At 38.0% G+C, this 25509-nt stretch overlaps 1 protein-coding gene across 1 annotated transcript in view; it reads left to right on the top strand.

Moving 5' to 3' along the window:
• The first annotated feature begins 9063 nt into the window (after positions 1 to 9063).
• RAPH1 (Ras association (RalGDS/AF-6) and pleckstrin homology domains 1) overlaps positions 9064 to 25509 on the top strand; it is a 79388-nt gene continuing 62942 nt past the window's right edge. Inside the window, 1 exon segment of the mRNA XM_035331253.1 lies at positions 9064 to 9112. Coding sequence (XP_035187144.1) covers positions 9086 to 9112 — 27 coding nt within the window. The 5' untranslated portion in view covers positions 9064 to 9085.

The raw sequence follows: 25509 nt of genomic DNA, 5'->3' as shown, positions 1-25509 counted from the left end.
GCGGCCTCCGCGCGCCGGAAGTCGGGCGGCCGGGGGGCGGCAGCGCGGAGCGGCGGCGGCGGGGAGCGGCGAGCCGGGAGCGGCGCGCGGGGCAGGGCAGGGCAGGCAGGGAGCGGCGCTGCCCGAGCCTGGCGCGGACGTGCTGCGGTTGCCGGGCGGAGGCGGTTCCGCGCCCGGCGGAAACAAGCAGCGGGGAAGGAAGGGAGCGGCGGCGGGAGCCGGGAGCCGCGGCCACCATTAGCGGCGGCGGGAGGAGCAGCAGCAGCAGCAGCAGCAGCCGCCGCGGGGGGCTGCGGGCGGAGAGCGAGCGGAGCGCGGTGCCGCCGCCTCGCCCCTCGGCTTCGCGGAGATCGCCGCTGCCCGCTGGGGGCTGCCCCGGAGCCGGGGCGAGGTGAGCGGGGAGACGCCTTGGGGGGGCGGGCGCCTCTTCCTGCCGCTGCCCCTCAGCCCGGCGGGTGGGGGGTTTCTCAAAGCGGGTAAATGCTGGGGGCTGGGGGAGGCTGGGGGGGGACTGGGAGAGGCTGGGGGGTTGGGGGGTGTACGTGGGCGCCCCCCCGCACGAAGCGTCCCTCAGAACAGGCTGGGAAGCGAGCCGGGGCCGCGAGGGCTGCGGTGTGTGGCATCCAGACAATGTCAGCCCGGGGGAGTCTCCACCCTGTGGAGCCGCAGGCAGGCGGGTCCCCGGCACGGGCATCGCCAGGGCGCCGTGCTGTCACCCACCGGCAGCACGGATCGCGCGCAGCCCCCGTCTGGGCGCGGGAGGGAGCCGCTTGGGTTGATCGCTGCAGCCTTGTGGGGTTGTGGTCGCGGTGCTTTTTTTTTTGTTTTGTTTTTGTGGTGGGAGCGGGTTGTTGGTGTGTTTAAAACCCGAGTCTTTAAGGCTTTATAGCTATACAGATACAGCTTGGTGAGGGCAGGCTGGGTTGTGAAGAGTCTCCAAGGCAAGGCTATGTCTGCGTTGGTTTTCACAATGAGCAGAGGGGTGTGTGTGTATACATGTATGTGCATACATTTAATTGTACCTGGAAAGTCATTGATGGTGGGAGGGGAAGGAGTGTCTGTATGCATGTGTGTCACATGACCTGTGTAAAATTGCTACAGGTATGCTTATTTTTTTCCAATGTTTTAAGAAGCCAATAACTTACCAGTCCATTTTGAAAGATTTCTTTTGGGTTTGTTTTCTCATGTGACGGAAAATAGTCTTGGCTGTGTTCAGGTACTGTCTCTGCATTTTGGCATTTTTACTAGTATTTCAATTATTTTATGGCTTTCTACCTAGTCACAGGTGTTCAGAAGGGAAATAGGAGCAGTATGTTTGGTGTCATTTCTACCGGAGGGCACAGGTGCACTCAATTTGGAACAAGTGCAGTGTCTCATACAGCTGTTACCTCTAGATTGCCATCCACATGGAAGAGGAATGGGGAACTACTGTTTCCTGGGACTTAAGAATCATATCTATGTGTAGCTCCATTTTAAACATAAATGCCTCTTTTCATCTGTTCCCCCTCGCTCCTTTATCCTCCAGACAGGGACACATTTGCTTGTAAAACAACATTGAGCAGAAAAATGAGTTTAGGTGCTTACTGATAACACTTACTGTATCTAAAACAGCAAACCTCCATGTTTTACTGTCTGCTTAATCAGCTTTTCCCTGGTAAGAAGTTTCCTATAAAAAGAGAGGAACAGAAAAATCACTTCCTAAATCATCTTGAAGAGAAAAAAAGGTTATAAATTCCAGTTCTGGGAATATTTTAAACAGTAAGAAATACAGATATGTCTACATCTTCATATAATATGCTTATATCCTTCTTGGGTGGGTGTGGTGGTTAGTGAAATACAGAGCTGTTTCTCTGTGCCTAAGTTGATGAGTGGTTTTTCATCTCAGTGGGTGAAACTCTAGTTACTTTCCAGAGCTCTGCATTAGGGAGGATTTTTCTCTTTTATAGAACAGAGAGGTAAGTGGCCTAAGGATTTTTTTTTTTTATTGCTCTACTAGAAATGTTATTCTCAGATAATTCCGTAACATGGCTTGGTTTTTAGACTCATATGACACGCAGTGAAGGATCCTTCTGCCAGTGTTTCTCTGACTCAGCATGGGATGACAGAGAGAAAGGTATTGCTAAGAGAGAAGCAGCAATTCAAGGAAGCAGTGCAGTTTACCAGCTGTTAATCTCTCAAAAGGTTATTAAAAATAATGTGAAAAGAGACACATTTTTATAATTTTGAATCAGTCCTCTTTCATAATATCTTGAGACCATTGCTTTCAGATTTGAATTTAAAATATTTTTTTTCCAGGGGAAAAATGCATTGATGTAAATTGTTTTGAACTTCCTGTATATTATATCCTGCTCTTAGTAAGGTAAGCCATGGTACAGAGAAGACCTGTTGATTTACAGGACTGTACGAGATACCTTTGTTAACTTTTACAGGTAATGATTCAGTATGGTTGATTTTAAGAGGCTTTATTTGCCAAGAGCGAGTCCAATAGTCTTTTGAGTATCAGCGTATGTGAGCATCTCCTCATTCCTTCCTCTCCCCAAGCTGCTGATTTTTTTCAGCTGTGAAGCTATTGCATTGCTTCTCTATTTGATTTTTTAAGGAATATTAACAAGTGCTCTTTTGTTTCTTCCTTCAGCATCAGGATTTTTAATGAAAATCAGCTTCTTTTTTTTTTTTTTTCCCAGGAAAAATGTTATATGTACTCTAAATTTAACATCTTTATGCTGTATTAGTCTTATCTTTACTGCTCATACAACTTAGGTTTCTTCTTAAAACGCCTTTCAGCAACTGGAGGGGAAAAAACAGAATCTGTCAAACCGGGACAGAGTTAAATCCGAGTGACGCAGCCATTTAGCCAAATAGTGTGAAGAGTAGCACTGAAGATCCTAGTCCTTAAATAATCTTAATAGTAGGCTGTCTTAATAGTAGAAAAATCCAAATCTCTTGTGTGGTAAAGGAAGCCAAAGGTTGCAAAATAATTGCACTGCCTTTTCTGGTACGTTCCGCCGTAGTTCTATTACTGAATTTTCAAGTAGAAGAGAATTGAAATAATGTGCTTCACAGCTTCCCATTAACATCTGTTCATATCAAGAATCCCGCTGATAAAATCTAGAACTTGTTACGGGCATTTAACAGAGCAAAAAATGTCCAACTTTTATTTCAGCCCTCAATAAACCAAGCACTGGGTGCTTACTTCATGATGTTTCACACCCTTTCTGTGCACTCACTAGAAGAAAACATGTTGCTTTTTGGCTGAATCGGGCAATATCAGATAAACAAGTTTTATAAAAGGGGGGGGGGGGCAGTACAAGGTATTTTATTGCTAACTAAGGTTTAATATTACATAGACAAGTCAGCAAACTGGTGAGTAGTCAAATCTACACTATTTTTACATGGAGTGTAACTAACTCTCCTGTTAATTTTGTTTAAGAAAATGTAGCTGTTATAAAAAAAAAAATAATAATATTGTATTATTGAGCAGTTCCTTTAAGTATTCAAAATATTTTTCTATCACAACTGGCTATCACAGATGATGATTATGTACTTTGAATGCTTTCCATCTCTAGGAATGTCTACAAAGTTAGGGAATGCCAGCGGAGAAACTTGCACTGTAATTACCTGTTACAATTGCTAATCTGATTAACAAGGAATTAAAGTTTCTTCTTGTTCCTCTGCAAGCATTATTGTTGTTTAAAAACTGTGTGCATTGAAAATGGCATACTATTCTCAAAAGTTGAGCGCTTGGAAGTAGTAATGAATACTTAGCTCAGCATACCAGTGTCTCCGAGAAAGACGTAAAATTCTTTGACTCAAGTTGCAAGTAATCATTCTCATAGTTGAAGAATCTTAGAAAGAGTAAGACATGTATCCTCAGCATACTTCTTATGTGACTGCATCCAGGTGTATTCACTGATAGTTCTTGAATTTTCAAAGAGTTAGTCACTTCTGAGTTTTGTCCTAAGTAGTAATTTTAATTATGTGGTAGTACAGTCTTTAGTTAAAATCTTTTATATCAGGTGTTACGTAAATAGTATTTTTCTTGAGTTTGGTCATTTGTTTTTCTTTTATTTGCTAATGAAGAACAAGCACTTGAAATGTTTTCTGTGCACTGTCACTCAATTTGTTAGGAACTAAATGGAAGAAGATCATGTGTGTGAGATTGGCCTGAGGTTAAATATCAGGGAAGATATTTTTTGCCACTTTATTGAATAATGAATTCGCTGAATGCTAGAGGTGGGGAGAGAGAGAGAGAAAGGAGGGGGCAGAGGGAAGGTTGAGATTTCTAGAGCTACTAAAAAGAAATACTTTTGAAAAAATTTTAACCATAGAAGAGAATTTTTATCCATTACTGTATTACTAGTCTCATCATATGCATTTAAACTGCTGTAGTCAGAAAGATGATTGAATCTTCGTTGATTCTGGTGGTTCTTTTTAGGAAAGCAGACTGTGAAGTGGAAGTTTTTATATGAAAATATACAGCAGTTACATACTATATACAGTAGCAAACCTATTTTTTTGAGTAAATATTTTCATTTGTTGAAGAGCTCAAGTTGCTGCTAGAAGTGCACTGATGTTGAATAGGACAAATGGTAAACTGAATAAGGATCATTCATGTCTTTTAAAAACTACCTTAAACATCATTTGTTGTTGAAGTTTTAGTATTGTATTGTTCTAACTACAACATTTGAACTCTACTGAAATCTTCCAGAGCTGTTGCAAGGAGAACAGTACTCTGGCAGCATAGGTGCTGGGAACAGCAAGTTGTGTTCATGTGTTAGATGAGAGCTGTTTTGCTTGAGCTGTGTTAGCACGGACCCAAGTCACCTTATTGTTCCCTATGGTTTATTACAGCACAGAAGCTGATTTCTGTGGGATAAGGATTAGAAAGAAACGAAGGTGAACAAAAGTGAGAAGGGTGATGATGCCCTCTAATTTTACAGCTCTGATAGGTTTATTAATTGTATCGGTGCTGCACTTTTATTAAAGAAGTCATTGCAAGCTTAAACAGAGAACCTTGTCATTTCTCTCAAATGCATGTACATAGTGGGAAAATACATGAAATAAAACAGGTACTGATTTATCTGCCCCCAGCCTCCTTCCTACTTTCTGACAACTTCCCCTTTAGACAGCTTTGGGAACAGTTGCATAGGGACTGACGGAAAGAGCCATTCCTTGGCTAGCGAGAGCTGAAGGCAGCGGATGGCACAGGGTCCTTTCCCCCTGCCAGTGCTTGGTTGTCTCATCTCATCCCTCCCACTCCTCAAAGGCTTAGCAACTTGCTATGCTTTATAGGACCTGTAGTATTCCTGGCATATCTTTCTGTCCTTAGTAGTTGGTTAAAAACCAAGTGTAACTGCTCTGTGCTCAGAGTTGAGAATACCTCTACTTCTGGTAGTGTTTTTTAGTTGCCTCAGTGACTTTTCCAGTAGGAAGGAACAGTTTAATAGTTTGCTCCTTAAGGAAAAGCTCCTAGTAGAGCCTGTTGTTTTCCAATGACACGAGTAGACTTAATCTTGATGCTTTAAGAACAGCCGTCTTTAGCGTAGAAGTAGGTAATTCAATGTCATCCTAGTCTTAATGTCTGAACTTGGTTACAGAGTGCTGGTAATAATGCTCCCTTAAGCTAGAAACTGTTGTCAAGCAAAAAATTTGTGCTTCTACTATCCTGTCACTGTGTCTCAGTGACTTGTGAAAAACTGTAGATTCTTCCAGGAAGTTCTGCAGAACCTTCAATAATGACTGCAGATTTTTAATTTGTTTTTTGAAGGACTGTCTATTTTCATCATTTAAAAACAATATTTTTAGAAATGTCACAAAGACTTAATTACTATTCTTTTGAAACTGTAATTGGTAAATTTGCATCATCTGCTTGTAAGACTGAATTGTGAAGGCTGTGTTGCTAAATAGTGGTAGAATTGCAAATAAAATATATTAAGGGTTGATAATAAAATAATCCTGACTCAAACAGTTGAATTCTTACTGAATTCTTATCATTGACACAGTTAAATCTCTTCAATAGGTATTATGAAATTGCTTGCTGAGTGTAAGTGCAACGTTAAAAGTTGAGTGAGTTACTCCATACTGTGAAAGATGCTACTTTTACAAAATAGAACTCAGAAGTTTTTTTCCTTCTCTTTTCTGTTATGGAATTTTGTTCTTTTGGAACATTCAGATGGTGGCAAGACAGTTTTGCCCCAGTCATGTTGTTTTAGTCAGTGCTGAAAACATTCTGTAAGTTGTTTTTTTTTTAACGTTTCTGGACTTCTTTTCATTCTTTGAATGGACTGTTAAGATAAAATACCCCGTTGTTCAAAACATCTGCTTGATTACTTTAACTGTTGATAAAACATACTGAAACTGTTTGACAGATTTTTCTCCCTGTCAAAGAGCTTTTAGACTTGTAGTGTTACTTTTATCCTTAGCTCTGTGAAGTAGCTGAATTGATCCTTGCAATATACCATTAGTAAAAAGACAAACGTTCAGAGGAACAAATTGGGTGCATGCTTGTGGGCTTTCCATCAGTCCATCTTTTCATGATGAGATGTCATTGATAGGTTTCATTATAGGGGCTGAAGAAGATAGTGTTAGCAAAACAAATCTACGTATATTTTTGGAGAGGAAGGAATGTTGCTTCGTTCAGTGTTTTAGAATTTCCAAACATTAATCCTTATACAAGTGCATTTGTTACACCAGGGATAGCCTCAGCTTTGCAGTTCTCCCTGCTTGCATCCCTGATGGTGCTGACCCAGTCGTGAGAATTTTATCTTCCACTCATTGTTTTTCTAGCAGGTGACATAATGAAATTGTATTAATAGAGCTAAAGAAAAGCAGTTGAAATTAGAGATTGCTTTTTTCCTTCTGCTTTTCCTGGCAGAAATATATTTAGATGTTACCTAGCTTTAGTGACCACTGAACTGTTGTGCATTCGAAGTATCTTTCTAAAAGAGACTGGGGAGATTAATTCCACAGAAGTTCTGTAACCCACTTTACAACGTGCCAGGCTGGTACAACTGGAGGGGTGATCAGCTGTAGTAAAATATAGAAATTAACAGGGGAGCAGTTGAGAGAGGAAGAGAAGCTACATTCTTGTATATATCTTATTAGACCATGTTTATATACTTTAGCAAAATGAGTAGTTCTCTTAAGCCTGGGATGTAAATGAATTTTTAAAAATAAAGACAAACTCCTTTCCCGGCTGCTGTTTGCATCTTAAGAGCATTAAAAGGCATCTGTCCAGAGCTTCAGAATCATTTGTAGAAAATAATAATGCACCATGATTTCATAAATTATTTAATTTGCATATCCAGATGACAAATCTTACCTATGCTTATTTTGTGAAAGCTGATTTACAAAACTGAGGTGGATTCTAAATGAATATTGGAAACAATAAGTTTTCAGACTGTTTTCAAACATCTTATGAATTAAGCTAACCTTTGCAGTTTAGCAATAACCTCTCAAAGGTGAAATTGGCATGGAAAGCTTATTAGTTAAGACACCCTACCAGTGGTTAAAGGACAAGATGTTGTATGTGAAATAATTGGCGTATCAATTCTAGCTTCCTTCAGAAGCAAGGGCAGGGTTCACTGCTCAGGGCGGTTCCTCCTGGTTGTTCTCTGTAAGGCCAATTGCTGGTGGGTTGCGCCTCTAAAATAAAACCTCAGTATTTGGTATTACGCTGCTGGCTATTCCTAGGCAGTTTCCTGTTCATGTATGGTTGTTTTGGATTTCATACTGACTTGCTTAGTTCGTGCCTATATAGTGATGAGGCATCTTGCATGGGATTTTTGAATCTGTGCCAGAAGCCAAGCATTCCAAGCCCTTTTTATTTATCGTTTAGCCATTTTGTTTCTTGCTGTCTTGCTTACTAGCAGAAAGATCACTGTAATCTTGTTGCACTCTCTAAAGTTAACAGTTGTTGGAATCTTTTCTTTTAGTATACTAATACAGGTTTGGACTTCCAGGTGCCTACAATCATTCTTGTTCACAGGTGACTAAACACTTATACAAATGTGTTTAATAGAACATTTTTTTTCTAGTGGTTTGGATTGTAGTAGTTGTTTCTGATGGCTTAAGAAAAGCGATTTTAGCTATTAAATAATGGTGTTTTACTTACGCAACAGGAAAAAAAGCTAGTAGTTTTCACTAACTAGTAACTTTGCAAAATACTAATACTGACATAAATTCGTCAATTGCTTTGGCTGTCTCTGAGCATGTCACAGGTAAGGAAAACAACTGTCTGTAGCTGGGGAACAGAAGGATCACTTTTTGTTTCACCTTTACTCAGGTTTGTCTGTCAATAAGTAACTTAGTGATATCTTATGATAAGTTCTGTGACACTGAAAGGCTATTCGTAAGATTCATGTGAGTACCAACAATATGTTCCTGTCTAGGTAGGGAGGAAAGAAATTGTTTTCCTAATGAAATGTTTTGTTGTTTTGGGTTAGAGAGCTCACAGATTCTCTAGAAGGTGCATAGCAGAAGTGAAGTCTCATTTTCAGTAGCAACATGGAAGGAGAAAAAGGGCCACAGAGAAAGAAGTATGAATGTTGTCTTTCCTTCTAGCAGCTGGCAGAGCGGAAAATCAAAGCAATGGGGAAATGAATGAAATTCTTAGGAGGAACCACATATTCACATCGCAGTTCTTAAAGTGAAACATGCAGAGTCTTTGTGAAGACTGCTATGTATTACCTAAACTGCTACTGATAGTGCATCATTTAGCTTAAGCTTTTGTGCTTGCTATCCTAGTTAGTGCAAATCAGAGTTTATTGTTAAAATTGAAATAAACAACAAAAATCAATTCAAATGCTTCTGATTGGCTTGAATGAAACCTATTGTAATGATATTCCTGTTTAGTTTTAATCTGTGCAAAAAAGTCAGAAAGCTTCTCAAAAACAAACAAAACCCCCTTGGAATGACTTACTGCTGCGTTGTAATGACAACTCCTAAATTATCTTTTATCAGCTGCAATGGAATATTCCTGGAATGACTAGTGCTCATTGTAGGGTTGAAAGTCCAGTATAGAGCAAACAATTTTTTTTCAGATTGTGCACTTTCAACTTCAGTGGTGTTTCATTTCTGAAATGTGATGACTTGGGCGTCTCTTTTTGAAAAGATGGGTCACTCAGTTTTCATTCTCCTGAAGTACCAGGCAATATTTACTGCTGTTGTATAGGAAGTTAGCTTGGATAGATTGTCAGTCTCAGAAGACTTGGGAGTGATTTTATTTTGTCTTTTTTCTGTGTCTAGAGCTTTCAAAAGAATATTAGGTTGGTGTGTCCTTTAAATTTAAAATACACATAAATATAGGAAAAAACATTGTTGCTTGACAAATTATTTTTATTTAATATAGAAGACGTTTACTCTCATTGTCATGGAAAGAGTTTAATTGCTATTGCTTGCTTTCTAGCCTAAAGACTTATCTGAGTACAGTACCTGAGGTGCATTACTGTATCGTCTGTAACATCTGAAATTATTCCTCATATCCATAGTACCATCTAATGGTGTGATCTGTTCTTTCTCATTTGAAGATGTGTGTATGAATCGTTATGTTGCTCTATTGCTCTATACTGTGACTCTGGGCTAGACACGACTTTGTAAAGTAAAAGGTGCATTAGCGTTTGAGGAAGAAAGAAGTGAACACCACACCAGTAACACAATTGATCTCCAGCATTTGTAGAACAACAGAAAATGAGCTTTAAAGAGGTGTCTTACCAATACTTTTTTTTTCAGTTTCTTGATGCAGAGTATAAAATCCCTGCCTTCTAAGCTTGGTCTTCATCTGTTGCATTTTTTCATTCTTGGAGGTACACAATCTTGTTTTTGTTAAAAATGTACTCTACTTGATACTAGAAGGCCAGGACACACCCCCTCCCCCCCCATTTTCTATACGTTTGCTCATCATTAACTTTCCAAGATCCATTTAGTCTGGAATTCTCTTGGATACGGCTGTTGACAGGCTGTGAGCATTTGACAACAGTATTGCTACATATACGATCTGATTAAACATGATACAACGTTAGGAGACCTTGGTATGTCTTGTGTAGGCCATCATTCCAGTTGATGCTGCTTACATCTTTATTTTTGCTGCTTTGAGTGAGTTGGAAGGCAAGATAAATGGCCAGTTGTGCTCTCATGAAAATGTTAAAAATTACAGCTGACCTTATGTTGTCTGCATTCTTTTTGCCTTCCAGTGTGGATGTAAATACTTGGTTTTACAACTGAACATGCTTTCGCTGTGCTGCGCGGTGCCACAGGAGTTGAGAAGGCATAGCCTGCTAGCAGATTTGGCAGCTGCTTCTTCATTCCTAAAATGACTTTTGCAGGGTTGCTTTCCTTAAAATGTTAGTACTTATGCAAGGTTCTGACTGTATGATTGACAGTAATATGGAATTAGCATATATTCAAAAAATAAGGCTTCTGGTTTCCTTTTTTGTTTTTTAAAGTATGATCAAGTACATATAAAATTTGGAATATATAGGTGGTTAACCAGTTAAAAAGTTAAATGATTAGTTCACTTTTTGGAAAGAAAATGAAAAATTTTGCCTGACACAACTCATTACAGCTAACTGTTAGTGGCATGATGGAGTCGTCTATTCAGCTAAAGAAGACGGCTCATGGGTGAATTTAAGGTCCAGTAAAAGAAGTCCTTAGTTTACTTGGCATTTCTTTCATAACTTTGGAAGTTCTGCTTGCCTCTGTAATGTTAGTAGCAACATTTCCCTGAGGTGGGGAGCAGGGAGGGTAGCAGTGGTCTGGTCCTGTGTGCCTCCAGAATTGTCTGTGTATGTGGAACTAGTTTGAACATTTGGTTTGACACTTTTGTGTTAGCAGTAGTAAATAATGACAATTTTATTGTCACTAGCTGGGCATGCAGTAGCCTGATACTTAATGAATTGAGAATTTAATGGATACAGATAGAGAGCTGTGTAGTTTTCATATTTTTCTTGACACTATGCTTAATACATTCTTATAGGTCACATTCAGAAAAACTGTTTGCAACTAACCCTGATCTGTTTCCTTCACAAATGAGTAAGCTATGCACTAAAATGATACCTAAGACTGCATTCTGTAAATAATTGATCTGTGCCTTCTGTGTATTGCTATTCTTTTTTAGTCTCTTGAGGAACAGGGCATTACTTAAAAAGAGAAAGTTAGGTCTGCCACAGAGGAAGCATTATATTATGGATTAAATGCTGTCCTTGTCGTCTTTGAACCACACTCTCTGCTGTCTCTCATTACATCCATACTTTTTTCTTTATACAGTTTTCCAGTTCTCTTTGAGTTGTAGATAGCTGGTGGTTTCCAGTGTTCTGTGTGTGGCTCTGGTCTTCTTGGGTATCAGTCTTAGGATGTTTGCTTCTGTAATGCTCCTTGATTTGAAACTGGGTAGGTGGAAAAATACTTTTCTTTCTGTTCACAGCTCATTTTTGCATTTGGGCTGATGTTTGCATGCAAACAAAATGCACATAAGGGGGGTTGAATAGTACTATTAGCTGTTAGTTCTGTGTTGTATGTGTGTTCTCAGAAGAAATTCTTTAGATGATGCACAAGAATTGAAGAAGGTCTGAGAACTTGCTTCCTGTGACTTGCTTGCATGTTTTAAAATATAAGCTCAGGATTAATGGAGCTGGAAGGATATAATGTTGGAAGTAACCTTACTAGTTAGCAAGGAAAACGGTGAATGATTCCACAAATGTGTTGTTCTTTTAGTTGTTTTCCTCTGACAGAAGGTTGTGACTTCAGGTGAAGAGTACAAACCACCTTGTTTGAGATGAGGCATATCAGGTTTTATTTGAAGCATTCTATCTTTAAAACATTAAGGTTATGCATTACTATGTGGGTTGAAAACCTTCCCTCAATGGATATGATACATTGTCTGAAATAGGAGTACTTTTTGTGATGTACGTGCAGTTAATAATTGTCTGACAATCCTTTGCTGATTTTCCCACATTTACTCTTAAGTAGCTGCTGTCATTGAGTTTGATAATAAGATAGGTAATATTGTTTAATAGTAACACCCCAAATTAAGAATATGAAACCAGATTTTGAACTGCATCTGTATTTTTCCTTAGTGGAACCTTTGCCTGTGAATGGAGCAAGTATCTTTTCTGTACTAAACTTTGGATTGTGTGTTGAGCATTTCCTACCAGTAACATTAAGCTGTAAATGCTTTGAGAAATGTTTTGTCTAATCCTCTATTTTTCCCTTGGTGATGCAGAAAGTATTCTAAAGAATAGTGATTTGGGCACAGAGTCTTAATGAGTTAGAAACTTGCAGCCTTAGGCTGCAGAATGATGGAGCTAGTTGTTGTTTTAGTAAACATATGAGACAGATCTTAATTTTAGACCTGTTTCTCAAATACTGGAGTCTGAAATTCCCAGATGCAACTGCTAGGTCCTGCCTTTTTGCTTTTCTTCTTAGTAGAACTGGTGCAACTTGTGGGGCTCTCTCTGGCTTGTGATTGAGCTGTGTCATCTGCAGATATCCCGTAAATGGTTGCACTGAATGGGTAGTGACAGTGATACAGAAATAGTGCTGCCAGGCATGGATTCCTGGTAGTTCTCAGCAGTGCTGCCATGGGACCACAGCCAGTCAGTTCCCTTGGTACCTGAGGTCTGATGGCGGCTCTAATGTGAGTTGCAGTGGAGCTGTCAGCTTACTGCACCTAGGCATTGAGTCATACTCTGCTGCTAGTTCTAGCTACCTCCAGTCAATTGTGAGTTCTGGCTAGCTTCTTGACTAAAATGTTTTTGTACGCCTTGATGACCAGTCATTGAAGGACTGGTTATACTGACTTGGCACTGATGACAGTTTTGTCAAGCTGCTACACTGCTGTATGTGCTATGCTGCTCTATGTTAAGGCAATACCAGAATGAGGTTAAGATTTTATAATACTGATGAACAATGAAAAGAGAGCAAAGTAACATGATTTATATCTTCACCTTTCTGTTAAGTTCAGTAAAACTGAATTGATTGTAAGACTTCTGATGGGTTAAATGCCTACATAGTTTCTTCCTTACGTATTCTATTTGTATGTATCATCCTTTGGCTTGTGTAGCAGCATTTTGTCAAATGCACGAGAGCACTTTAAACAGAATGCTAAATCCAGCTATATGAGAACAGAAGTTGCTTAGGCTTTGCCCAGCCAATTTAAAACCTACCTTGTGTAAAAGTAATCTTTCTTCTTTTTTTAAAAAAAAAATATAATGTTCTGTGGAAACATTCTCAAGACTTTTGAGACTGAAATATTTGAGGACTATTAGGAATGGTTTATGTTGATACTACTACATACTTACATTTTGCCTGATGTTTTTTATTGCCAGATGTTCCAAAAGTACACAAAAGCATCCCACTATGATCTGTAGTGAAGGAAACATAATTCTCCTTTTATAAGGAGAATTATATTCTCTTGTTCTCCTTTCTGACCTTTCTAATACAGATGCTGCTAAAAAGCGATAGCAGTGAATACTAAGAATTCAACCTTGGGGCATGTGACCAGCTGTGTTTAGCACTGCAACAACACCAGTGTGTCGAAATCTTTCCAAACTTTATTCCACTGACTTTCGGGCTTGTTTTTCTTTTTCCTACAGAAGGTGACGTTTTCTCATTTGTTTTAATTTACTTGAAAGAACAGAGAGTCTCAAGTTATTTTTTTTCTCCTTTTTCTCAAAAATATATTTTTTGAGGTTTTTCTTCCAGTCTTTGACTAGTAAAATTAAATGTCATACTGTCCTTTGAATGTGTGTAATGTCATCCAATCCAGAATAAACTATTCCAATGTTTCTTAACTTTTTAATACTGTTTTTCTTCCTTCTGCTGTCACTTCCTCTTGGAAAATCAAGACCTAAGCTTTACATAAATCAAAATGTCTATGTAGAGAGATGTAGATTTTCTGACAGTGCATGTACAAATTTCTTTGATTGTCTGCTGCACCCTGCAGATAGTTTTGTCTTGACCTTTTTCTTATGATGGAAGCAGAAGTCTTCTGGCTCCTTTCAGCAGTTGATTATGAGAGGGATATTGTAGTGGTTTTACCCTGCTGGGCAGCTGAACTACACCAAAACCATGCTCTCACTCCCATTCCTCAGAAGAAGAGGGAGAAAAGAAAGTATGCTGGAATTAAAAAAAAAAAAATGGCTTGCAGGTTGAGGTAAGGATAATTTAATTAAAGAGAAAAGGAAGTTGGGGAGGGGGAAACAAGCAAAGGCTGCGCAGAAGCACAAAGAGTGAGGGGAAAAAATTACTCTCTACTTCCCATCAACAAATGATCAGCCATGTCCCGGGAAGCAGGGCCTCGATATGTGTAGCAGTAGTTTGGGAGGACAGACGTCTTCATAACAAGAGTTCCCCCCCCCTCTCTTTCCCCTTCCCCACCTTTTATTGTGGAGTGTGACACCATACAGTACGGAATATCCCTTTAGTCAGTTTAGGTCAGCTGACCCAGTGAGGTTCCCTCCCAAGCTCTTGCCCACCCCCAGCCTGCTGGCTTTGGGGACTTTGGAGAGAGTCCTGGTGCTGTGCCAGCACTGCTCAGCAATAGACACAGCACTGGTGTGATAGCAGGGCTGTTGTAGCTGCAAGTGCAGAGCACAGCACTCTGTGGACCGCTGCAGAGAAAATTAACTCCGTCCCTGACAAACCCAGCACAGATATGATGATGGGTTCATACTTGATGGGAGCTTTGCTTGAGACATCTATGTCAAAATTACGTCAACATTACGTCAAAATGAAGTGGTTGGGAATAGTCACTTCTACAGTTTTGAATACTTTTTAGAACTTGAAATGGGAAAAATAGTTTAAGAAAAATAATTCCATTAGTAATAAAAGTGTAATCTTAAAATGCATTATTCTTATCTTTCATCTAACTATTACATTGCATGACCTAGAAACTGATGATCTCTGTTCTTAGGCATGACACTGTCAATTAGGCTTTTTAAAAAATGTATGTACTGAGGTTATTTTGCATGTGGTAACTGAAATACACAGTTATATCAACAGGCGTAGGGTATTTTTCTAAACTTCTCTTTTGTACTTTATTATTTTTCCATTGACCTATTACCTGATTTAAGTCTGTTTAGTTTTGTCCCACTCCAGACTGCAAAATCTGTTTGGCATTATGTTCCATTTTTATACGAAAGTATATAGAAAGAAGATGAGTCAGAACTGTTCAGAGGTTATTAAACCTACATATGTAACTCAGGGGTTGGTGGGCATTTTCTTTTTTTTATGTAATTGTTAAACTTGACCTGTTTAAGAACTGTTGTTTTGAATTACGTAAAATCCTTTCAGCCACTGAGTGACAAATAATGTAATTTAATTTCTCATTCCTCTCTTGATATGGCTGTGTACTATGAGAATTCATATACTATGAATTGTATGTTGTCAAGTGATCTGTTATTTCCTTTATTAATTTATTTTGAAGTTCTAAAATTAACTTCCCTCATTTATACTTAGAACCGATCAAGTTGTGTTTTGTCAGGCTGTCATGTGAAAATGCATTTTCCTCATGAAACATTTCCATCCGAAGTCCAGCTATATACCAGTGCTTGTGCCACGCTAAAAGTCTTCCTGAAAAGCAACAATTTAAATTGTTCTTGGTTGTTCGGCTTAAGATCAAAAAGTGCTGATCGTGTTCTGGAAGTAATTTGACGTAGAACACTCATTTTAATACTAGATCTCATTATCTTTGTTGGTTTTACTGATGTGTCATATTATTTGAAAAGCTGAAGTTATACCTTGTTCTAATTTTCCTTCTTTTAAGAAGTCCCTTGTTTTACGTCTAATTTTACTATTGAGAGGGGAGGTTAATTTCAAGGGTTCTCTTATGAAAGAGCTGCATTCTCTAGGTGCACAGCTGTGCTCTCCAGCCATCCCTGTGCATCCTCTGGTGTTAGGCAAGAGAACTATCTGCTGTACTGTAAGCGAACAAGGTGAGGTACCTTCACCTGGATGAATGGTGGTTAATAGCAAGAGCTGTAGTAAGTACATCATTCTTTAGATGGAATGACATCTTTAGTTTTGTAGTGTGAAGATAGATGAAATATGCAGCCATGTAGATTTCAGGACCTCCAAAGAAGTGGCTTTGTTTCATTTCATTGTTCCCTTCCTGCTCATGGAAACAGACATACATGGCACAAGCAAATGCAGCATTTCTTAATGGTCTGAATGTGGTCCATGGCACAAGTTATTCATAAATAAGCGTACATAATGAATAGAATCATATATTACTAACTATATGCTGCATTTATTGTGGAGATGTGTTGGGATATAGGGAGAGTGTGCAGAAAGCTCCCAGTGAAATGGAACTTGTAACTCTAGAAAAACTATTTCCTTTCCTGACTTGTAAACCCATTTTGATTTGTCACAAGTTGGCCCTTAAAGGTAAGCGAGGCGATAGCAAAATTTTGTAAATCCTTTGGAAAGATAACAGGAAGAAGTTGCCAGCAAGTCTTAGACCTGAATGTGTGTTTGGAGGTGCAAAGTAACATAGCAAACCAGTAACGGAAATTAAACTCTTGTGCTTTCTTTCTTTGTTTTAAAATTATGTAAATCCTTTTGTGGTTCTGCTTTTCTGATTTAATTCAATTTAATTCTCAGGTAGACAGCTCAGATTCAAGTGGAATAACCTATTTTACAAAAAATAAGTCTTCCAGCTGATTCACGCCTCACTGTTAGCAATCCAAGGCAGTAAGACTGAATATTAATGGAATGTTCCACAGACTTCTGCATAAGTTTTTTCATTGAAGTCGGACACAGTGCACTAGACAATTTGGAACTTTTGCCTTTAAATATCAAGGTGCTAATGAATTAAAAGGCATATTATAATGCGGCTTTAAACTTATCCTTGCATCTACATTTTGAATAGTAACTGTTACTGTTTTGTGGCTTGCTCAGCTACAGCAAATCAATGCCGATAAGTTCTGTCCTGCCAACCCTTGTCCTTAAGAAGATGTGAATGTTTTCCAAGTAATTACCATTCCTGGTGTCACAAATGACATTCCTTATGCAGTGTGGTCAACTCAATACAGCTGCTTTCAGCAGTAAAAATACTCATTGTACTACACATTCCAGTTGTGTTTTATTCTGTAGTTGATTCATCTGGCTTAATTCTTAAGGAGGTCTTTATACCAAAGAAGATATTTTTGAAGGAACAAAAATAATTGTTCTTTTGGGATGTTGAGAAGAAAACTCTTTACTCTGAAGCTTGCCAAAATGTTGCACAGCTGTTAAGATGATATAATGGCGTTTTTGTTTGACTGAGGTTGTAAATATGAACTTCCTTCCTTCTGCATTTATAATTAATCTGGCTGCATGCAGAACTCGTGATAAATCTCTTCCAAATATCTGTTGAGGGAGAATATCTATAAAATGCTTACAAATTACACATGCAATTTATATTTGGTTATGAAATGAGTGACCTAATTTTCTGTGAACTAGATATAACCTCCTCCCTAAGTACCACTAAAAGAATGTGTGTCAAGAATAAGAGTTTGTCCTGGTTTTATATCACAGAAAAATACTCACCTGTGAGAATTGTTGAACAGAATACCCTTAATCCTGAGGGGTGTTTGCTGTGCTGTAGTTGCAATACAGCCTACTTAGTCAGACTTCAGAAATAGGCTCAAAGTGGATAACAGGTTCTGTTCCGTTTGTATACGTCAGGTATTCCTGCATTTGTTGTGAGCAGTGTTTCCTGCTGCTCTCATAATTATGCTGGAGGAAATGACAGCACTGGTGATCGACTTTATGGACACAGGCTTATGTATTTTGGACAGGATTTGAGATTGGCTGCAGTGATACTGTAAACTGAGGTAGTACTTTGATTTAGGAAGGGCATGGTTCTTTGAGCATGATGAGGATTCAGTATGCATTACACTATAAGCCCACTTTTAGCCCTGATTTTCTAACGCATTTTTAATGCTTAGAAGTCGCATGTAATTGTTTCCGTGTGAGGACATGGCTATTTATAGTCCATGGAGGAGAAAAAAAAAGTGAGGTACTGTGTGGTGCTAATAGAGTAATACTTCTGTAGAGGTTCTTTTAACGACAGGGCAATAGCATTAAAATAGCACATCTCTAAAAGGTGGATTTTTTAAATTGCTTATTTTTTTTTGCTTGTTTGTTTGTTTAAACTATTCTGGTAGCATAATTTCATTTGGAGGGCAGGGAGATAGGAAGGAATTACAAAAATATCTGTCTGGTTGAGAGGAGTAGTCTATAAATCAGTCTTGGACTGTTTTCCATTTTTTGATTGAATTCAGGAGAGAATGAGCCTTTGATGTTAATATGTGATGGCAAAAAGGGAGAAACATTTGTTTCTTGACGAACTGTTGCTTACTCCAAGTTTCTGAAAGTTAATGGTTTGTCTCTAAATTATTTGATGAAATCATGAAAAACATAGTGTATATCTTTTGTGACATCACCTTTTCAGCTAGGTATGGACAGTGTTCCCTTACTAAAAACTGTGCTGAAAGGTTTTTACTGAGGAACAGTGAAAAATCAGTATTTGAGTAAAGTAAGAATCAATATTCTTACTTTGCCCAAGTTACTCCAAAATTACTTTGGCACTGTTTATCTATTCATTACATAGAATTTTGTGAGCCCTTATTATCATTTGCTTGGAATTGAGTGATTTTATTTTATTTTATTTGAGATATTCAGGCGTGCCCATGTGTTTTTCCAAGTGCTTTACTCTTCTTTCTGTATATTGTTTCTCTGTTTATTTGTATTTTGTGCATTTTTACTGTTTTGAGGCAAGAGTGGACAAATTGATGTGCTTACATGTGTAGCTTCTGGGCTGGTACTGAGGCAATCAATTCTACAGGTTATATGCTAAGTTGTTGCTTGTGAATAAGTTTTTGGTTTTGGTTTCCAGAAGTGTATGAGAAATGTGTGTAAGCATTAAATGAGAAAGTACGATAGAGAAATTACCTTTTCTGTATTTAGCCTCTAACTTGAAAGCTCTCTGGTATTGAGAGTATTTCATTCTTGTCCCTGCAAACTTGTGTTTCTTTGTGTGGAAATGAGATTGCTGTACAGTGATTGAATTTCTGTTGGTGTGACCCTTGCTAAGAAGTCCTGGTGTTTGAAAAGGCTCATTCATCTTCTGTATTTAAAAGACAAAAAAAAAAAAACACCAAGAGGTTGCATGGAAAACACCTTGATACTCACGTTACTTTCAGGTGGTGACTTTAAAAGTAGTAATAAATCATATGTGATGGAAAAAAGTTAAAACTCTCAGATTTTAGGTAAACTTTAAGCTTATTTTAGTAAACCATTAGCATTTGTTTTGTCATTGGCATCTAAATCTGTCTGACCTTGGTTTATCACTTTACCACAGCACTAACAGATGAGAGACAAGAATAACTGAATGCAGATGATAGAACTTAAAGCATGCTTACAAGCAAACTGTAAAGTAAAATATAATGTACAATATACATGTCTGTGAGTATAAAGCTGTGATCAACCACCTGCTCTAGGGTTGTGTTCCTTCATTGAATGAAAAACTCATTATTATTATTTAAGAAAAAGGTAGAATTAGTCTTAGGAAAAAAAAAAAAAAAAACCTTTTTAGAAAAATTCCTGAAACTTGCTGTGTTTATGAGTGGCAGTTCGGAGACCATTGACTGACTCACTTGGATTTTTTTCCCCTCCACTGTTGCAGTACCAAAGCATGCTATTGTCTTAGTTTTTATGTGCAAGAAAAGTTCCATTCACAGAACTACTGTGTGTGGTGGCAGCGGGCTTTACAGATAGTAGTTGTTTATGTGACTCAGGTGCTGAGCTGTTTAGACAAGGTCTCTGCAGCTTAGGATCTGAACAGTGTTTCTTTGGAATGCTATTCTAATCCCATGAATTTAAATCTTTCTGTTTCAAGTCCTTCTGTAACAAGATCCAGCTGTCAGCCATGTCTTCCATGGTTGTCCTGTACAGGAATTTCATGTTCGCTTCCTTGAAGGATGACTTTCTTTTTTCCTTTTTGCTATGGAAACTGATTTTCTTATGTTGTCAGGAATGTGTGCTTTAAAGCAGTGATTTGGTGTTAAATATTTACATTTGGTCTCACTCTCTATGATTAAATTGTAGATAAAGTCCTTTTGATATGCATCTGCGTGTGCTTTACTGGCTAAAAGACTTCTCCAACCTTTGACATAACAAAACCTTTCTAATGTTGAGGTTGCTTTCTTCCTTTAAGTGCTTTTCTTTCCAGGGAGTAGAATCCACTACTAGTGTTCTTCCCCCTTCTCATCCTCAGCCTCTGCTGCCAAAGTTTATTTAGAAACTGAAGTAATGCAGCTTTTCAGTATGAATATATATCTTTAGAGCACATCTTAAGTACACAAAATGACTTTCTTAAAATATTTCAAATGAATTTGGAGTTTCATGAGGTTTATAAACTGGAAGTTAAGAGCAGTGCTCAGCAACACTTAAGTGCCTGTAAGCTATGAAATTTGTCACGGACTGCTTTGTATTTCCAATTGCGGGTGCTGCTTTGAGTTATCACGTAGACTTAGATTAAGATAATTAAACCATCCTTACAGAGGAAAGATGTGTGTGTATGTGTGTGTATATATATATATATATATATAAAATAGACAGTAGGAGCAAAACCTCATGTGAAGAAAGGTGTTTGTGGGTGGCTTTTTTTTTTTTAATTATGCAGGGAGAAATATTTTATCAGCCTTCTATGGTTTGAGGAACTCTGGGGAGAAATTTTATGTGATACTCTGCTCAAATGGGAAGATAAGAGTTAAGTTGTATTTTCAGCTTTTATCATATTCTTTCTTCTGTTAGCTCAGACTTTCTTCTCTTCAGCAATTCAGACAGGCTTAACTAGAGAATAGTGGTGGAATTGTTACAGGTTTTGGTGCCTTGATCCCCTGCCCTTTCATATCCTGTAACACTGCCCCATTCCTATTAACATCCATCCTTTCTTTCCAGTATTGGCTCCTAGGGCTTCTCTGTCATGCCCTCACATCAGTGTTTCTTGTAGACTTGCAAGATTATCCTGTATCCAGTCCTTCAAAGTTTCCTCCAGGGCACAGGTTCTCTATGGAAAACTTGTATTTTTCTGTTCTGGTAATGTCATTGTGGTTTTCCCATATCAGAGTAGTTATGCTTACCTGCTTAGCACCTAAATAGATGCACATCCTACGGTATTGAAAGCGGAGATGAAAAAGTGATGGAGACGAGCAGGGGGGCTTATGTCCCCTGCTTGCAGTTTGCAATGAAGTTGGGTGGTAGTTGACTGCCAGTTAAACTTCCTTCGTAAGTTTGGCTTAAAATGCAAAATAAATTGAGCTGGTGTATCTTGTTTAGGTATTTGCATTTAAGTCACCATTACTGTTTGTGCTTTTGCTTAGCTTGTTAGGAGTAGGTTTAAAGTAAAGCAGCTGTCTTCTAAAATAAGTGTTTTTTCCTTTTTGATAATTTATCTGCGAAAATATTATTTCCCTATTAATCCTTTAAACATTTTTTTTTTCAAATGATTAATGGCTAACTATGAAACTATAATCAAAATGTGCTTACTCATAAATGCTAAGATTGAAACGCTGGTGTATGAAACGTTCATTTGTGGGTTTTCTGAAAAATATACGGGGCATTTTCTGGAGATGGTAATTCCAGCTACTGCACTGAAATGCAGCTGTTCACATAGTCTTAATTCTTACCAGAAAGCCTAAATCAACTCACAGCCTGTTGCAGCTGAGGTTAGTGTAAAGAAAACACAACCTGATACACAACTCTGTATAAGCAACCTGTGAAGAATGTTGTTTCTTTACCATTGCTAAAACATTGCTCTTTAATTTTTTGAAGCATGGTTCATATGCTGACATGGCCCTAATTGAAGGGGATTTGGCTACTTGTTCTGAGTCCTGCTAGATAGTACCCACATCACACAAGTTGTGAGTGCCTGGTGTGGTATCTTAAGTGAACATTGGCACAATTATTGTTTTTAATCTTCAAGAGGGTCCCTTGAGCAAAAATCAGTTTTAACTGTACTGAATCCAAGTACTGCGTTATTGTCCACATACAAGTAACATGGGTTAGCTGAGGGTCTTATGAGGGAATGTGCTCACCTGCATTGCAATTTATAATTAAACGTAGTAAAACATTCCCCCAGCCAAATGTACATCTCTTCTTGCAGTTTAATACATCACAAAAATGCTTTGCTAATGTTTCAGTTGAATTTTACTTTTGAAGGCTGTTGTGTGGTACACAAACAGAATAAGGCGTTTGTTTGCTTTTGTTGTTTGTTTCTGGGTGATTCTGATACAATTTTTTGTTCTTTTATAATTCACTCAACATCAGCAGCTGTTGAGGAAAGAGAAGACCAAATCCGGCATACTACCTGCTCTTTTATTTGCAACATGTGTTAGGTGGTTTGGATCATTGTTTGGATAGTTGCAAATAGTATTTCTGAAAATGTGGTCTTCATTGCAAAACAGAATCCTTCAACTGGTTATGCAAAATTCTATGCATGTCACATTTCATATTCTGTTGTTATATACAGAATGTTGCTGAAGATGCAGTTATAGGTATAGATAGTTTTCCTTGTTTTGCCTTCCCAAACAGTGAGCAGTTTGCATTGTGTTCTTTGCAATGGCTCTTAGCTATAAAATGGAAGGTGAAAATTTTCCTTCTTTCCTTCCTTCTTCCAACTTGTCTGCTACAGAATTGCTGATAAATGTATAAAAAGATTAACAGGCCTGTGTTTTTATTTCAGTCTTTGGGAAGTTTTAGTAAAAGTTGACATCTAACTTCTTTATATCCTTTACTAAATGTTTTATAAGAACTTTTAATGGAGCTTTGGGCTGGCTGACCAGTGTGTACATGTCCACCATGATGTTAGGATATGTATACTTCTGGATTTTTGTTCATCTACTTCCTTTGCGTACCCTGGGGACAAAAGAATTGCCTGTGTTGCCCTTAGTGTTCTGCTATCATTTACAGCTGTGTATTAGGATAGTAACTGTAACTGAACATTATGTTTCAAGTCTGGAATGTTCATCTTCTCCTTGTGCTGCTGCACATCTTCCTAATCCTTCTTCCCTCCCGCCTCACACCAAAATACTTGGGAGCATTGTGTTTTCCTAACATATGAGGCCATAACTAGAACTGGGATAGCAGAGCAAGGAGCTCAGTGCTTTGAGCTAGGATAGTAAGTCCTCATTCTGAGGTGCCTGCATCTCATATTAATGAAGAATCACCTCTTAGAGGCATCTGAAATTCATTTTGCTTGGTAATTTCACATTTACTGTACAATCTATATCAATATTTGGCTTTTTTTCCTGTTAGAAAAAGTATTGTAGTCAGCATAGCTGAGGGAAGTTTAATGGCCTGCAACATATAGGAAGGTCAATCTTGAGGATTTGTAGGAAGCTTCTGAAGGAAGAACTCGGGGCTGGGATAGTAGAACTTGTCCTGAGTTACTTAATTTTTTTTTGTGTGTGTGTGTGTGTTTTTTTTTTTGTAAGAAAGAGATGATTTTCAATGATTTCTTACTAAGTCTTTTTTTTTTGCCATTTATCTAGCAACCTCTAAGATAGGTTGACTTGTTTACATATTTGTATCTTCTTCAAATATTGTCACAAGCATGTTCAAACTATAATCAGTTGGAGTCAAGTACGTAACTAACCTCCCCTTTACTCTATACCTTGAATTTGTACATTCTCAAATTGTATAATAAAGCTTAATTTGATTATGGAACTTTTTTTTGACATCTATGTCTCTTGTTAAGGTTGCAACTACTCTAAGACATTTTTGTTTCACTTACAATACAAAAATACATTTTGTCTGCTACCTACTAATATTTTTAAAAGGTTATTTATACATCTTATTTACAGATGCAGCCTCCTGAAATTTTGTGTTTAAAAAAACTCCTCTTGAAATTTTTGTGTTAATACTGCTTTTCTCTTTCTGCATCAACTTGTTAATATTTGGTGGGTTTTTTTGAACATCAGATTCCAAAGGTAGAACTCAATAGGAAGAGATGCTACATCAGTGTTTGTGTTACAATAAATATGTAATGAAGATTCTGGAAAGTAGGGGCTAATGTGTGTTTCTAAATACATCTCTCTGCCTCTTGAAGGCAGACTATACTTTAACACAGGCTTAAAGCTATTCACTTTCCTTGCTTACATAACCTCATTTTCTTTTCATGCTGAAGATTCTCAGAAACTGGCCAGACTCAGATTTTGGCTCCTGTAGCTGATGACTGACATTGTTTGAGAGAAGAGCTACACTTCTTCTCTCTACTTTGAGCTATGTTTTTAACTAAGGCAACTTTTGTTTTTTGATCCATGACTAAGCAGTTGTTTGTTTTTGTCTTCATGTTGTCTTCAAAAAGAATCTGCTGTGAGACATGGTGCTACATGTGAGACATGGAGCTAGCATGCTCTTTATACAGGACTTAATTTAATACTATTTGGGTTCTCTGGCTGAAATCTTGGTTCAGGAAATAGGGCACAATAATGGATAAAGCCCCATCTTTTCAAAGCAACGTCTCTTTGGCTAGATCTGAGATAGGAATTAGAATATATTGGGGGGAATAAAGGTTTTACCGTGTGCTTTCTCAGCAGAGTGTAAACTTCAGGTGCAATTAGATTCTTCAGTAGGCGTTTCAGTAATTTTGGTGTGTCCTCTTCCAGGAAGAAAGATCTCTTAAATGTGTTTTGATGTCACCTTATGAAGGCAAATTTAAAATTTCATGCTATATAGTCAATATATATACAAATACTAAAAATAATAATAAAAAAATACTGGAGTGGTAATAAGAAGCTAACCATGTGGAATGTAAGGTAGACTTCTCCTTGATCCACTTTGTGTTTTACTTTTCTCTTCAAGCTGTCAAGCAAAGAAAGGGTGGGTGGGTATTTTGTGGATGTTCTTGCTGTGGCACATCAGAGGAATTTGCTGTTAATGTGAAATCAAGATAATCAAGTAAACATTCTAGTATCTTCAGGTTGTTTATTTCAGGAGATTGGTGAGTGATTTGAGTACACTAACGTTAGAAGGGGAATGTACCAGCCTTGATTAAATACCAAGGGAATCAGTAGTTGCAGTGGATGTGAATACAGGGAATTACGTTTTTCTATTTCTTGATGCTGCTGGTTGAAAGTATTTTTCTTTCATATTTGTTTTGTCTGTGAAGAGTGCGGCATTTTCTTATCCCTGTTTAACCGACTGTCTGCCTCAATACAAGGATTTGGTACTGAATCTGAGGAAAACCAGGGAGCGACTGTGGTATGTTTGACTTTCCTGGTTAGAATCCCTGGAGTGGTAGTTATAATCTGAAAGGTGTAACAGCTCTTGCATGAACACCACTGAGTTTTAAACGACCTGTGTTTACTGTATACAGCACTGATGTATTTGGGGGGGGGGATTCCAAGAGCACTGAGACAGTTTGCTTTGATGTCTGATATCTGATTAAGGCTTTTTTCTTCTTCCAATTGCTTATTCAGACAATTGTTTTATTAAGAGTTTCTAAAATTAATGTAAGTTATATGTTAT

The sequence above is a fragment of the Oxyura jamaicensis genome, chromosome 7 (assembly GCF_011077185.1).
Source record: "Oxyura jamaicensis isolate SHBP4307 breed ruddy duck chromosome 7, BPBGC_Ojam_1.0, whole genome shotgun sequence".
In the NCBI taxonomy this organism is placed as follows: domain Eukaryota; kingdom Metazoa; phylum Chordata; class Aves; order Anseriformes; family Anatidae; genus Oxyura; species Oxyura jamaicensis.
The sequence above is the reverse complement of the archived record's forward strand: the minus strand, read 5'-3'. Positions and strand labels throughout refer to the sequence as shown.